Source organism: Lissotriton vulgaris, chromosome 2_2 (genome assembly GCF_964263255.1).
Source record: "Lissotriton vulgaris chromosome 2_2, aLisVul1.2, whole genome shotgun sequence".
In the NCBI taxonomy this organism is placed as follows: domain Eukaryota; kingdom Metazoa; phylum Chordata; class Amphibia; order Caudata; family Salamandridae; genus Lissotriton; species Lissotriton vulgaris.
Window position 1 is genome coordinate 155,883,602 of NC_141688.1, and position 16,471 is coordinate 155,900,072.

Sequence of the window (16,471 nt, forward strand, 5' to 3'; positions counted from 1 at the left end):
TTCATTACGCTAGTGATGTATACTAATCCTCTCTGAGCATCCTGTTTGGTTATTTCTCCAATTCAAATTCCTTATGTATGGACTTCCAATTCTGCAGAATAACTTTGGAAGCAGTAACAACAGTCTAGAGAACAAAATGATAATCCAGGCAAGGGCCATGTTTTTAGGTTTTTTTACAGCTCCGTTGAATGTTAAGTCATGAGATCATTGCATTAGCTATTTATTATCTGACTACACCCATTCCTTGGCTCAAGTTCCAGAGGCAGACTGCCGTGGCTGCAGCATATATTCACTTGGTGTGGAGTTCTCGAAGTTGACCCACAGTGAAGTGCAATACAGCCCGACAGCAATCAATATCAATAATAATCTTTATTCGCTCACTTACAAAGTAGATCATACAAGGCCCAAGATAAGCACACAGGTTCATAAATATCTATAACAAGCATAAAAGGATGAAAAAGGCATCCAAAAGCAGTGAAAACATAAATAAAAATTGTCTGCTGAAATACCTTAGTTGGCCAAATAGCAACACATCACTGAATTACAGGGACAAAGTGCATTTCTTTAGAAAGGAGCCTACTGCAATATATCCATCAGGACGTTCTAGTTTCTGCAAATGGAGCAACGCTACTCTACACATTTACAAAAGAAAACAAAATGTAACAGGGTCTGGGGAGACATCTGATCACACAGGCATCTGCATATATCAGAGGAAGCAGATTGTCCTTGTGGAAAACAAAGTAGCCACCTAATTGAGCCTAACCTCAATCAGGATAACAGCATACATTCCCAAGAGCCCAGAACCACACTCAGATAAGGTGCCCCCCCCCCCCCGTCCAAGCAGAGTTTGTAAGAGACAATATTCCCTGACGGATGGCTACAATAATTCTCCACCCTCTTGGGCGGCCGATTCAGACGGTACTGATCCAGTGGTTGTATGTAATCAAGAACAGGTGTACAACTTCTCCATGATGTCGTAGGAGATGTTTGAGAATCTTACTAGAACCACAAAAGTCGAGTATGCCAGATGCCCCATGCCCCGTGCATTTGGCATCTGGTACTGAATATACGGGGGTTACATCTTACAAAACTTGTAAACCTGATTTTAGAAGTAGGAACTTTCCCAATTGCTTGGAAGTTAGCATCAGTTCTGCCTATTCTGCAAAAACCAAATCTGGATCCAACCGACACTAAGAATTATTGACCGATCTCTCAATTGCCTTTCCCGGCTAAAATCTTTGAAAACGCTCTGAATAAAGAGCTCACAGTCTTTTTAGAAACAAATACAATCCTTAATCAGGTTCAACATTGGCTCAGAGCTGAGCACTCCACAGAATCAAACTTAGTGGAGGCCTCCGAAGAAATTCGTTGAGTTGTAGATGAGGAGGGTAAAACTTCTTGACCTCTCAGCTGCTCTTGATAGGTCAACCGCGAGGTTCCTTATTGGGAAACTGAGGATGATCGGGATTGATGGTGTCACTCTGTCCCTCCTCATGTAATTTAACAGACAGATTCCAGAGAGTGGGAGTGAATGGATTTAAATCTGAACCGCTGTCCCTGCCATGCGGCGTTCCGCAGGGGTCATCGCTATCCCTGACTATGTTTAACATCTATATAGCACCTCTCCTAAAACTCATTCAGGCTTGTGGCTTGTCGGCAGTTTCTTGCACCAATGATACACAAACTATTGTGGCAATTCCGGAAGTAGGTCCTTAAAGTTTAGAAGCTGTCTAGCCCAAGTATTAATTTGGATGCGTAATCATTTTTTTAAACTGTTTATTGAAAAAACGGAGGTGATCCTCTTTGGAAAAAATACCAACTTTATTAATCCTCCCTGCTGCCCTGCTGATTTTGGCCCATTACCCACCTTGGCCTCGAAGGTTAAATATCTTGGGGTGATCTCTGATGATCAACTCAGTTTTACTGAGCAAATCATTCATAACACTTCCACATGCTATTTTATTATTAGGCTAATTAAAAAAGGGTTTCATTTTATTGCACAAGTTCTTCAAAAAACTGTCATAGCCACCCTCATCCTTTCTAGGATAGAATATTGTAACACCTTGTTTTTAGTCGGTACAAAAGCTGCCACACAAAAATTGCAATCATTACAAAATGCGGTGCTCTGGCTCCTGCAGAAGGTGCCCCAATTTTGCTCAGTCACCAAATACAAACAGGACCTGCATTGGCTACCAGTAGTGGACAGGATTAGGTGTAAAACGCTGTTTATAATTCACAATGCCTTGCATGGAAAGGGTACGCAGTAGCATCAGACCATTTTGCGTAGATATCGCCTGAAACGAACATTAGGGTCAAAAACCACCCACTTGGTGAAAATTCCCAGGATAAGGAGAACTAAGTGGGTGGAAGGAGCCTACAACATCTGGGAGGTAAACTATGGAACTCATGCCCTCTGGCCCTGAGAGTAGAGCCAAACTTGCTGACTTTTTAAGAAACAACTTAAGACTTGTCATTTCTGATTCCAACTAGAGTAGAGTACCTTATCCAGTCCGTACCGCCTTTTTGGAGGTTCCTGCTGTTTAGCGTCAAGATGCTTCAGTATTATCACTCTTTATAACATTTTTACTTACTTACTCCTTCTGGGCCCTTCTATGGGAGAGAAAGCACTTCCTGATACGCCCTCTATAATTTTTTGCAAATATCTGATGGCTGTTCATTAATAGAAGGGCAACCAAGAGAAGAAGTTGTCTCCCTAATATATTTAATCCAGGGTATCTTGTTCTCATAACAACAGGAGAGACAATCCAAAATGATTTCCCTGTTAAGACTACCTTCCTCATTATACCAAACTGAGCACCAAAGCATCAGGGGTGCAAGGTTAATCTGATCCATGATATACTCAAGACCCAGTTTCTGGTGGAAAGCAAAATGTGACGTTGGTATGGGGACCTCTATAAATAGTGACACTCTCTAGTTTCCTTGGTTTGAATACTACCCACATCGCTATATCCCAATACACCTGCTCCATAGGATAGTCGGACAATATAGAAAGACACTTCCTCCTAGAGATTTACAGGGTGTATGGGTTAATTGTCTTGGGAGTAGCAAGAGTAATAATTGAACCAACCGCAAGCAGAAAATGATTTTCCTATTGCTGGCACACATTGTCATTCCAGATCGAACTGATTCAAGACAAAAGTGGAAATCAATGTCTTAGGCGATTAGCTATCCTAGAAAGCAGAACAGCATTGTCTGCTTAAAGAAGTGCAGGGACAGATGTGTTAGGTTTTGTTAACCACTGGGACGTCTGCCCCTGAATTCACAATGGGGGTATCCTAACCATTTATATCAAGTAAAAGCTAAATAGCATACACCCCAAACGTACTCCTTGTTTAAACAGGAAGGAGGCTGGACATTTTCCTCAATCCCTCCTACCTCACCGAGGCAATTGGGTCCAGATGGAAGCACCTCAAAAATATGTCACTCAGACCTCCTCAACACCTGAGGAAATTAAAATGTCTCAAAGCTTAGATCTATTTACACAATCAAAAGTGCTTAATAGATCCATAAAAGAAGATTGAAGTGACCACACTTGTCAAACTTACATTTAGACACTAAGAATTGTAAGCTAAGACATTGTTCTATAGTTCTAAGACCTTTTCTAAACTCATATTGAACCCGTGAAAGAATGTTCTTTTCCAACGACCAGTGAAGCAGTCTGTACAATATGATTACCTCAATGATTTTAACAGTAGAGTCCAAAAGGGAGAGTGGGTAACAGCATTTTGAGTCCTGCGTGTTACACTTTTTATAAACTGGTACAGTTGTGAAAGAGTGCCGCGTGGATGGAATTACAAGCGGTATTTATTACTTTGATAAGCAGAGGAGCACAGAACCCTGGGCTTTCCTTCACTGTATGGAAGGGAATCCCATTAGGACCCAGTGCTTTTTTGGAGGGGCTATTAATAATGGCAACAAACACCTCAGAGGAGAATTGAATATTTGGGGACAATGTGCCATTGGCAGGTCCTCGCTCTTGGGTGGAATCATCGGAGGGATAAATTCTACTAAATGGCTGATCCATTCCTCAGGACCTATTTGAGTTCTGACTTTGCTGGAAACCCAACCCTGAAATAGTCTGGCATGCATTGGCTTCTAAAAAGACTGGGGGTCTTTAACTTGGTAGACGTGCACCAAGATTTCCCATTTCTCAATCTTCAGGCGGTCTTTCTCATCTTTAGCGCCTGGGTATATGCCTTTCTACGAAGACTTAGTGCTTCCTTGTCCCTGGTGTTATGATTCAGTTTCCTTCTCAGCCTACTGTTGGTTTCTCTGCATCTCTTATCAAACTAGGATTTGCTATGGTCCATGTTGTTGCCTATAGGCCTTTTCAGCAAATCCCCAATATAGGAGTTTAATTCTGCAAAACTGTTTAAAATTACTTTAGGATCAGCATATTCAGCTAAACAAATGTTAATCATCTCACACAGTCATCAACAATGCTACACATAATTATCCTCATGTTTACAAAATGCTGTACTAGTCTGCGCCTCTGCAAGTTTCATGGAAATAGGCTGCTTACAAACAGCTATTTCTTTGAGCCCTTTCACAGGGATGTTCATAACGAGCGATATGCAGATATGATCACTATATATGGTGGGCAGGATCAGGGCCGGCTCTAGGCTCATGGTGGCCCTGGGCAAGGAGCGTAGGTAGGGGGCCCGGAAGAGGGGGTCCAGGCAGGGCGGAGCGCGCAGGCCAGTAAAGAGGGGAGGGGGTCAGGGTGTTTAGAAGTGGAACAGAGCCGGAGGCCGCCAAATCCCTGCCAGGGGCCGCCACGCAAATATGTATCCATCCTCAGAGGATTAATATATTAAGGATAAATATTGGCGTGGTGGCCCCTGGGGTTTGGTGGCCCTGTGCAGGTGCACAGCTTGCACATGCCTAAAGCCGGCCCTGGCAGGATGTCTGCTTTGGAGGCAAAAGGTTGCATATTCTAGAAATAAAAATACAATCAAATATGGATCCATACCCCCTACCCATATATGTTGGGAATGTAGATGACATGAGGTTGGTAACAGCACTCTCCAGATAATATGTAGCTAGGAAACTAGGTAAAAGACACACCTAGAATACATTTCTGCCTTCATCCTATAGTCCAATAAATAAGGCGAAAAAGTCAAAGATGACAGAATAGGAATGGCACCCACGTTGCATTAAAATCAGCAGTCAGCTTGAGATTTAATGGAATGTTTAAGCATGAGATCCTGTTTGCTACTTAATCCACAAGTTCAAAAATTCTGGTTGTTCCTAACTGAAAAATCATTATTATAAAAAGTTACTAAAACCAGACCAAAGTCAGAGCCCCACCTCAGAACAAAGGCCTGTACAATAATCCCCCCGAGATGTAGCTTCTCTATACTTCAGCCAATGGTGTGGCATAGAGAATCAGGAGTGCCATAAAGGAGGTGTCGCAAGAAGAGGCTGTACCTGTGCTAGTCTGATGGCCCTTTTCCAATTTTTGCAATCTGGGTTTTATAAAATTACAGATGTGGCCGCGGGAACCCCAGGAGGCACCAGAAGGGTCAATAGTTTTACCCAAAGTCCATTTCACAAATTTAGACTTCTTATTGACCCAGTTTTTAAACTACTTTTAATTAAAACCCCGAGAACGTGCTGAAATGAAACTAGGAACGCAAGCCCTCACAAGCACAATGGCACTGAAGGACTGGGGTGCGGGAAGGGGTTTGAGGTGAAATTGTTCTAACTATTGTTTTACTTTTAATAGATGTAGCTTCTTTTTTACTGCCATGATTTTAATTAATCAAATAGTTAATAAATTCATTCAGGTCAGGTTGTCAATTTGTTGAGCGCAGATGAGTGTGTCTAGGCGCTTAATCGTGTGTGTAGGTCGAGCTGGAGTAGATACAGCTAATGGTGACCTTAAACCAGGTGGCCACATCCCACTTAGGCAGTCCAGAGGGCGACAGAGAGGCAAGGAGGTTATAGCATAGTCTGTAGTTGCTCCCTCAAACTCAATGCACTTTGCCCAATGTTTAGTAGCCATAATGTGCTAATACAGGACATATTCCTAAATACACTTGTAACTCATCTCTGGTAATTCCTTAATTCACTAGGGGATGCCTATGCTAATAGTTGTCATTCCTACTGGATAGTCATATGAACTGACATTAAACAAATATTCTGTCAGTAATAAGCCCAGAACTAATAAAAACTTTCAAAACTATGAGACTAGTATAAAATAGCTTTGGAATCCCCATATAAAACTGTGAACTTCTTAATGAAAAAGAAGAACTTAACTTTTTGTAGAAAATACTTCAAAAGTCAACATTTTATTTTTATTTTCTCTCACAATAGTCATGTTTACTTTTCTTGCATGTCCTGGGCCATGTTCTAGACCAGAAATTCTGTTGCATTGTCCAATGGAAAATCACAGAAACACAGTAAACAAATATAGAAAGAAACATTGATAGTGCAATAATTAATAATTATGTGTATTAACTATGTGATTTGCTAAGCAGACAGCAGTATTGCGTCTCAGTTTATGAGTGTTTGAGGTCCCACATGACATTTGCGATGGCTTTTACTTAAAATAAACATTAAACTCTTAGTGAATTATGCTTGAAAATTTACAAATGATTCACTTTATAAATATACCCCTAGAAACTAACGTACATGACATGCATACTGGTGTAACTAGTTTATTTAATGCTGCATCAATGCCACTATTGTACACTTTTTTGGGATACTGTTTTCAGTAATTCTTATTTAATTTTTTTACAGTATCTTGAGCTGCGGTTTAACAAGGTAGTGCGCTTTGCTGCAACAGGAATCTACGTAGTTCAGACGGTAAGAGACATTCTCTAGAAATAAACTTACACTTGTGTTTAAATTTGCATTGGTTTTCTATTCTTAAAGGGATTTACTAATAGCATCTTTAAGAGTACGGAGTACATCTTTTATGTGCAGACACTTCGCACTCATAAAGATACTACTTGTAAATCCCTTTGTGATGTGAATAAGGTCCAGTATTTTTAACTAAAGATTTCCAATGCCATAAAAGGTGAATTTTGTACTGCTGCATTTGTAAAAGAGGGAGATTGGGCTTCCAATCTTGGTCCATGGATTATGAATGCAAAGTAGTGACTGGGTGGTAACTCTGCTCTTGTAATGATTTGTACCATGCGGTAACACCCTCAAGTCATGTGCAATTATGAGCTAGTCCTCATGTAGACTAAGGATGCATACCTATTCTTACCAGTCAGAATTCTGAGTAGTTCAATAAGAAAACCCAGGCAGACACATGCAGTCCATGGTGGAAGTATAACTTAGATAGATCGCCGAATTCAGCAACGTCTGGAAAGATTTCACTTTAGAGAATGCATTCTCCCCATCTGGCTACGAGACCTATCGGGATCCGCACTGCCTATATTTTTCCTGCATGACGTTGCTTTGGACTTTACTACCTTTACAGGCATAGCTCAATTTGGCAATCTGTTGGTCTAATACTATCTAAATTATACAGCCTTGAGAAAGTCTTCGGGCGAAACACGTGTCGACTGCCTATCTGTAATGAAGAAAGTACTTCTACTAAAACCACCATATGTCTGTGAGGAGAATAAAGCATCTTTGACAACACACTACAAGTCTGAAACAAGAAGATTATAATGTCCAATTTATATTTCAACCATGGACTGAATGTGTGTGCTTGGGTTTTCTTATTGAATATTGCCAACCAGGATTCCTGTGTGCTGGCTACGACACCCCAGGTGGCGGGGTCCATTACCGAAATGGCACCATGCTAAAAAGACTTATTTTGCTTCACTACTGACATTGCTATGATATCTCTTTGCAACTATCTATGTGCAGGGTTGGATGGCATGTCCACTGTGGTTTTTCAGGTTTAAGAATTCTGCATAGTATTACAATTTCTGTTGTAATCAACAATCACATTTTCCACGTGCTCTGAGCAGGTGACAGATGTGAGCAGGAGGGCTGGTGAGGTGCAAGAGGAGGACGAGGAGAGGAGAGGACTTTGGCAGAGAGGAGATTACATGCTTTCCTAGTGCATGGAAATGGGCTGGGTTCACCTGGCAACAAAACACAGACATGAGTTTTTCAGTTGGATTTTGTGCCTGGTAGAACCAGCTCGATTGTCCCTGCACCCATTATCAATAGCCCACTGATGATTGATCGGTGCAGTAAGGAACTGTACAGTCACAGGGCATTTTTTTCAAATATGTCCACCAGCATTGCAAAGCCAATTCAGTACAGTCTACTATGACTTTTGAATGTCTTCTGCAATATTGCCATGCAAGTGCCAATCTCATGCTAGTTTCACGCTTTGATAGCTATCCATCAATAGGGAACATGATGTAATATTCTGAGACAGTTACTAAGGAACTCACCGCAAAGAAACACTAACGAGACCAAGGATGATAAGAAACCAAGAAGTCACCAAAAGAAGAAATGGAGCTGAATTGCAGATTTGTTTAAAAATCGTTGGGGTTGACTGAATCAATCTCTAACATTTCTAAGATTTTGAAAAAGGAAGCACTGAGGGATGTTATTAACAGAACAGAAGAGCTGACTCTGATTTAGAACAATTAAAGGCATTCTAAAAAGATGTAATAATAATTAGCAAAAAAAGAAACATTTTAAAAAAGTCAAGGAACAAAAACAGATGTGTATTACATTTCAAATGTTTGTTTCTAGCTTTATACATGCAAAACTCTACAAACATTTCACATTAAAATATGAAACAAGAAAAGGCATAATGTGGCCTCCAGACAAGCAAGAAGGTAGCTTCACTGTGAGTTTCAGTGTTTTTCTTTGTTGTCCTACGTCCTAATACACCTATTTTACACAAGCATTGGCAAAGCAAACAAGTCTGGTGCAGGCCACCAACCTTTTGGCTTTGGAAATTCTTGTTTTGTTCTGTCATGGTTTTTCCAAAACCTTGGTGTTCGCGAAGCTGACAGGCCCTCATCAAATAAATTTTGTTGGATAGATAGATAGATGGATAGATAGATGCGAAGTACCGCAGAACAGAGTTTTTTTCTCATATGTGGTTCACCAACATTAAGTTGTAGAGAGAGAGCAAGTAAAATCACGCACTAGACCTCCTCCCGGTGAGATGTCATTCGCTGGGATTTTAAGGCGCGGGACAAACTCCTGTTGCTAAAAATCAGTATGAGCATTTTGACTTTCTCACACTGCTCACGGAACTCTGCGGAGAAGCGTTAGTTCTGAAGTGGTGTCGGGCTGCAATGCCATGAAGGTCTTGGCAACGGTTCTGATCCACACAGCAGCGGCGATGCATCAGGTCTGCTTGGGGTTGCGCCACTCAGCAGAGAAGATGCGTCCGTTCCGCTGGATTCACAGAGGTTAGCAGAGCACCATAGGCCCACTTCCAAGGGTCCAGAACTGGGGTGGCACAACTTGGCAAGGTAGACTCACAGATAGCAGAGTACAGGTACAGGTGCAAGGTTGTTGAAGCCTTCTATCCCTGAAGCTCAAGTCAGGTGGACAGCCAACGAGTCTTTGGATTCACTGTGGGGTTTGGGGAGCAAGAGATGCAGGTCAAGTTCTTCTCACCCAGGCAAGAGGAAAGCAGGCAGTAGGTCAGCAGAGCAAAGCAGCAGTTCAGGAAGGCAGTTGTCCAGCAGGGAAGCGTTCCAGCAGAATGCCAGTCCTTCAGCATCACAGATGTCTGTCTTCCTGTAAGAGCACCCACAGATGCAGAAGTGAACTGTAGAGTTGGTGTTTAAGGTTTAGTATTCATACTCAGTTGTGCTATGAAGTGGTGCATAAACTTCTATAGCTGCTTCCCTTTGAAGTCCCCAGGCATCCTACCTTCCCTGTCCTGGCTCTAGACTATCAACATAGAGTATGCAGCCCATCCTGTAGAGGCAGGACACAGCCTATTCAAGTATATGTGGGGCTGTGCCCAGCTCCTCCCTCACATCCTGCCATTGATGGCCAGCCAGGAACACCTAAATTCCCTATTATTTGTGGCTGTCTACGAGGAATACACAAAGCTCAACTGTCAGTTACACCCAGCCACGTGACCCAGGTACATGCTACAGGCACTAAATGGCTAAGGCAGGAAAATTCAAACTTTCGGAAAAGAAATTGTAATTCTGACATTGTCATTTTAAATCTGACTTCGCCATAAGTTAGGGGTTTTCATTGTAATTCCACAGACACCAAACATGAACTGGTCACCTGCTCCCGTTTGGAAATTAAAGCTTATTAATTTAATAAGGTGTCCCCAATGTTATTCTATGGGAGAAGTATTGCTGTAGAAAAACTAATGTAAGGGCTTTTCACTATAAGGGCATGTAAAACTTAAAAGTACATGCTCTACATTTTAAAAACACTGCACATCATGAGCAGGCCCAACCCCCTCCAAAGCATGGTGTGACCTACTTGCTAATCATTTTTCTTGGGAAACTTAGAATCAGTTTGGTGCTCTATCGGTACCAATAGACCTTAACAACAGGACAGATAAAATGTCCATTGGTAATTAAATAACGCCTGAGCTCTCCACCTTCCCTCAAGTAGGCAAACATAGAGTGCTGGCTATTGCAAGCATGATAAAATCAGGCTTGCGGCTCAACCCTGCATCTCTAGACATTTTACTGAAAAGGGAGGACTTTATTCTCTAAGCCTTGACATACATGTATAACCTCTCCTTGCACAGCGGTAGCATCCCTTATGCGTGGAAACAAGCTATCATACGTCCCCTTTCAAAGAAACCTTCACTGGACCCGGAGTTGGTTGAAAACTATAGACCTATTTTGCTACTCCCAGGTGTAATCAAAATCCTAGAGAAGGCGAGAAACAAACACATCTCAAAAATCCTGGAATTGAACAACATACTTCATCCTACTCACACAGGATTCTGACCAGGCTGCAGCACTGAAACAGGACTTTTGATGTCCACAGAAGAAACTAGACTGTGGCAAATTGGCAGCGCTTGTTCTCCTTAGTGTGGCCTTAGACATTGTCTCTTATCCCACCCTACTTTACTGACTGGAAGAAGTAGGCTTTACAGGCAGTGATTTAAAATGTCTTTCATTAGTCTTAAACAATAGTGCTTCTACATGCCATCAACTAAAATGCAGAGTGCCTCTGAGCTCCTCCTTAAGCCCCACACTTTTTAATCTGTATGTCCGTCGTCTATCTGATATCATTTGTTTGCTAGGTTTCATCATGGTATCGTACATGGACGATACCCAGATTATCGGTTCTCTCTCTCTCCGAATGTAGGTTCCTCCTCTCAAAGACTAGACATGACTTTAGAGCAGGGTTCCAACTGGCTTGTAGCTAGCTACTTAAAGTTAAATGGAGACAAAACAGAGGTCCTGGTGGTCGGCAAAAATCAATCAAGATCGGAGCAACTTTACTCAACTGGCCTACGTCCCTAGGCGACCATTCACCCCCCAAATCAGAAGTTAAAAGTTTATGTATTACATTGAATAAACATCTCACCATGACCTCTCAGGCAAAGAAGATGGCAGCCAGCTGATTTGGCCTCCTTTAAGGAAGACCCTGAAATGGCATGCCATGGAGGTGCACAGAACAGATCAAGGCTATATTCTATCTCACCTCGACTACGACAATTCCCTTTATATGGGTAGCCCACACTCCCTGTTGGACTTGGCCCTTTTGGCAGGTTCACCCCGAAACGTTTTGCATTTGCCTAGCCTGTTTCTGTAACCTGGTGTTGATGGTTTTAGACCTCTGCGCACTTTTCCATGTGATCCAGGTGTAAAGTGCGTGCGCTCTCTGTGTATGTGTAGTGAGAGTGGCCTGCCCTCCCATAGGAATGCATGGGGAATATGTGTGTCCATGGTAGTTCCTGATGTGTGGGGTTTGCAGGGTCGAGTTTGGTATGTGCGAACTCGTGAGATTAAATGCTGCGCTATGATGTGCACAGATTTATTGTGTCTAGTGTGGAAGTGCAACTTCTAGAAGTTGGCATGCCTGTGCAGTGAATGTGAATTGGCTGTCTGGCTTGTGATTGGCTGGAGCTGGCTGGTGTGCCTGGCTCCAGGAGTCAGGATGGGTCTGCCCCGGTGGTGAATGGAGAGATCTGCTAGTTGATAGTAGGGAGGAGTGCACCTAGGACCTGAAAAGGGGCAGCCTTCCCTCCACAATGCTGGCCACCCCCTGTGGTGGGTCTGATGTCCCTAGCCTGGCCAGTGAAAGGGGGAGAGGGGCAGAGCAAAACAAAGTGCTCAGGAGTTCCCCATAACCAGTTGTAGCGGGTTCTCCCATTGCCTGCACCCTGCTAGATAAAGGATTTGGGTGTATAAAAAGGGGGCTGTGACCTCATGAAAAGGTTCTTGTTCCTGACTTGAATCTGCCAGGGGTGTGCTGCTGCTGGGGCCTAGGGCAAGGCTTGCCTCCCTGGGCCCTGCCCAGCCCCTGGATGCCCTGGATACCTGGAGGACTTATCCCCAGCTGGGAGCTGTTTTTCGTTATGCCCAGGACTTCTTGGAACTTGTTCCCCATTGTGCTTGCTCTTGCCAAGGTTTGATGTTGCCTTGGGAGCCTGGGGGCTGAGCTGCGCGGCGCTGCGGCTCTGGCCGAGATAATCCCCCTCGTAGGGATTCCCCCCCATCCTTGTGGGCTTTTGCGGGTGCCCCCGCCTATTCTGCCTACTTTTGCTTCGGTTTAGCAGGAGCGCACCCTGCTTTATGTATTTAAATTACTTTGCGGGTGCCCACCCCTCGTCTTTTCTTTTATTGAGAGAGCGGGTGCCCACACCTGTCTCCGGTTGTTACTTTCCCCACTTATGGTGTCATTTTAAATACGGGTGCCACCCCGTTTATGCCACCAAAATCACTGCCCCGGCCCGTTCCCAAAACAGGAAGTCAGGCGATGTGGCGCCTGATGCTGGTCGGGACTTCCGCCTTGACGAGGAAGCCCCAGCCGGCGTCGAAAGAAGTTGGGCGGGAGAGAGGAGGTCAAGAGCCTACTCCGCCTCCTCAGTTGCCGGTGACGAGCCCAGGTCCCGAGATGGAGGACCGGGTGAAGAGGCCGGCGTGAGCAACGCTGCGGGGCTTCCATGCGAAGGGGAGAGGCCCGCAGGAAATGTGTTGTCGCCGGTCCAGGGAGTGAGGAGGCCCTGGAACAAGAGGCCTGCCTTTTGCTCAGCCGGTGAGTTGTGCCAGGGAGTTCGGGTGGGGAGAAGTAGACTGAGAGCGGCCCTGTCTGGCAGTGGGCCGCTCCCACGGTTCCACATGTGTTGAGAAGGCTCCCAGGGGGTCCCAGGGGTCCATGCCAGCCGGGATGGGCATTGTTCTCCAGCTGCCGAAATTTTGCGGGGGTCAGCTGCAATGTCATGGGGCTAATTATTTTCAGAGCCTGTGTGGCTTCAGCATTTGGCCACAGTATTTGTTTCAGAGCCAGATGGCTCCAATGTGGCACCGTTGATTACAGAGCCAGATGCTCCAGAGGGGCATAGTGGATGTCAGAAGCCAGAGGGCTCCAACGTCGTGGGCATGGTTATGGCGACAGTGCCAGTGCGCCCCATAGTGTGTGTGGGGGCAAGCTTCTCCTATCTTGGGGGCATCTGTGATTCTTTGAGGAGCCAGTGTGCTCCAGGGGACCTGTTTATTTTCAGAGCCCCGGTGCTCCAGCATTTGGCGCAGTCTTCGTTCCTAGGGCCAGCGAGGACCCATGTCGCAGTTTTGATTTCACAGCTGCCCAGCAAGTAGTGGGCAGCTGCACCGTTTAGGCTTTTTTTTCTTTCAGGGGGCCTGTTCTTGGTAAACCAAGGAGTGAGTCGCACTCCCTTCGCCCCCACTTTGACCTTCCACAGCTGCGCAGCACTTAGTGCCAGCTGCAGCATTTAGACCCCGTGTGATGGTTCTCAGCTGCCCAGCAAGTAGTGGGCAGCTGCAACGGTTTAGGTTTGCGCAGATGGTGCAAACCTAAACTGACTGGAGCTGCATTGGCAGCGCGCCCTGACATTCTAGACACAGGGCATTTGAGCCCCTTCTTGATGGCCAGTTTGCCAAGGGGGCTTGTATGTCGATAGGGCACAAGGCCCTATTGTGATTTATGTGCTTTAAATGTGGTGCTAGGAAATGTAATGCATCTAGTATGTTTTACGCACCCTGTGTTGATACCTCTAGAGATGGATTTACCCATGGAGGTTTATGTTAGTGCTATTGTACTTCACTGTGATTTACGCTCCTAAATGTGAGCTATGCTTAGGTGGTAGGGTCTAATGTATTTAGACTAGTGAGGAGATTGCCTACTGTATTTATACTGGTTAGGCTTAATGTGATTTATGCGTAATGTGCAATGCCGTTATGCCTGTGATTCCTCTGAATGTGTTTTCATGCTTAGGAGGTTGCTTCGCCTAGTATAGTTTATACTAGTGAGTTTATGTGTCCCTCCGTGATCTATGCCTATGGTGATTAGTATTGCGTAGCGTGTACCTACCTTTTACCAGTGCTTACTGATTGTGGTCTATAAATGTTATTTGGTGTTACAGATACTCTAAGTGCTATTTCAACTAAGTGTTGATCCCACGTGGCCCTGTCCTGTGTAAATAATCCCTTGTGACTATTGCCCGTGCCAGTTGGCACAATGTATATTGCGTGATTACTATCTAATGTGAAGAATACAAAAGTTATTTTTATATAACCTTGTGTGGAGTTCCTTTTGTAGGGTGCCTGGGATGTTGTTGCTGTGTGCATGCGCATATGCTTTACACGGGATAAGCCTGTCTGCTCGTGCCAAGCTAACAAGGGGGTGAGCAGGGGTTATCTTTGGCGTGTAACTCCCTTACCCTGACTAGAGTGGTGGGTTCTGCCTGGCTTTGGCGCAAGCCTTAGCCAACCAGAAATCCCAGTTCTAACACTCCCTCATCTAAAAATGCAGAACATCTAAAATGCCATGGCATGAATACCAGCCCTAAAACCTATTCAGCATGCCTGGTCCTTACCTCCCTCCCCTGACTGCCAAAAAGCAGTAGGATACAATTCAAAGCACTAAGCATTACACAGCGAGCAAAATACAAAGTGAGTCACCGTATCCTGCTTCTCCTTGTCAACCGCCACCAAATCAATAGAAATCTTAGGTCAAACATTGTAGGCCTTCTTGCTGTCCCCAGAATCAGAAGAGCCAAAGGAGAAGGTTGCTTGTTCATCTACCTTGCCCTTGAACTCTGGAACTCGCTACATACCAGCCTGAGACTACAGAGAGACAAACCACTAAGTTTCAGGAAGCAACTTAAAGCCTATCTGCACTCCTAAACACTCACCACTCCATCTAGGGATGAAAGCACTGGGCAGTCCATTTCGGGAATCCATGTGCTTACAAGACACGTGAATTGAAAAAAAAGTTGGAATTCTGTGTCCCATGTGAATCCTGATTTGACCATAAAGAGGGTTTTGTGCCAAACCAGTATAAACTAGTACAAATATTTTACACACTTTCACCTGCACAAGTATTTCTAGGTATTATCTGGCAGTACTTGTGTGAGGAAAAACAATATGGCTATATGTTACTCCCTGATTACAACTCTTGTGGGACTAGAAATCATCTCTTGGCTGTCTAGACTCCTTTTTATTGTCAAGCGAAAAAATGTAAACTGACCGGGGAGCTGGACTTTCTGGAATAAGTCTTGAAGCCCTCATTGTAGGGTGCATGGTATTTAAAAGTACGTCATGTACAAAATTTATGTTAACATGTCCTTACAGTGACTAGGCACTAAAGTGTATTTTTTGGGTGGCAGGCCTAACTGCCCTATGTAGAAAATCAGAGTGCAGATTAAAATGCTAATATTGTATCTCAGGAATGGCGCCACATAGAAAAACAACTAAATAGATATTAAAAAATCCAATTCAATGATGAAGCTGGATTTTTAAAAAATATTACAGAAAAGTAATCTTTTTTAAAGCTACCCTTTCTCAACATAAACCACTGCTAGCTCCCCCTCTTTATTCAAGCATGGGAATATCTGTGAAACGCCCACTCAGAACAAACAATAGGCTGGCCGGATGGGATGGCTCATCTGAAATCAACAGAATATTCAAGGTAGTGGGCTGTGGGCATCCTGTTGACACCACACTGTAGAATCCTGGATGACAGGTCAGTTGAGTCACATGCCAAACTAGGGGCATACTTGGGAACAGGATGCCAAGATGAATCTTGTATATCTCCTGTATAGTTGCTTGAAGACCATGCTTTTGGTCTAGCAGACACCAGACTGTGTATGTTGTGGATAAAGTGCATGCCTCAAACTGGAGTTTAGCATTACATATGGGAGGACACTGTACATTTTCCTATGGCCCTTGCACACACATACTCAGGCCACAACGCCAAAGTTTAGTGTGAAAAATACTTTTGCCATCTTGAAAATATCCTGGCATGTGACATTTTGGGGCTTTCTGCAATAAGGTAAACAGGTACTAATGTGGTTGGGTTGCCACTGGGAACTTTTATCCAAATGATTATGGAGTGC

General features: G+C 43.9%; 1 protein-coding gene across 3 annotated transcripts in view; it reads left to right on the forward strand.

Annotated features, from left to right (window-relative positions):
• Positions 1 to 16,471, forward strand: part of LOC147729175 (sodium-coupled monocarboxylate transporter 2-like) — a 278,703-nt gene that overhangs the window by 97,494 nt on the left and 164,738 nt on the right. For all 3 annotated transcript variants that reach the window (XM_086959488.1, XM_086959486.1, XM_086959487.1), the window contains exon 2: positions 6,766 to 6,831. In XM_086959488.1, coding sequence (XP_086815614.1) covers positions 6,766 to 6,831 — 66 coding nt within the window. The remainder of the gene's footprint in view (positions 1 to 6,765; positions 6,832 to 16,471) is intronic.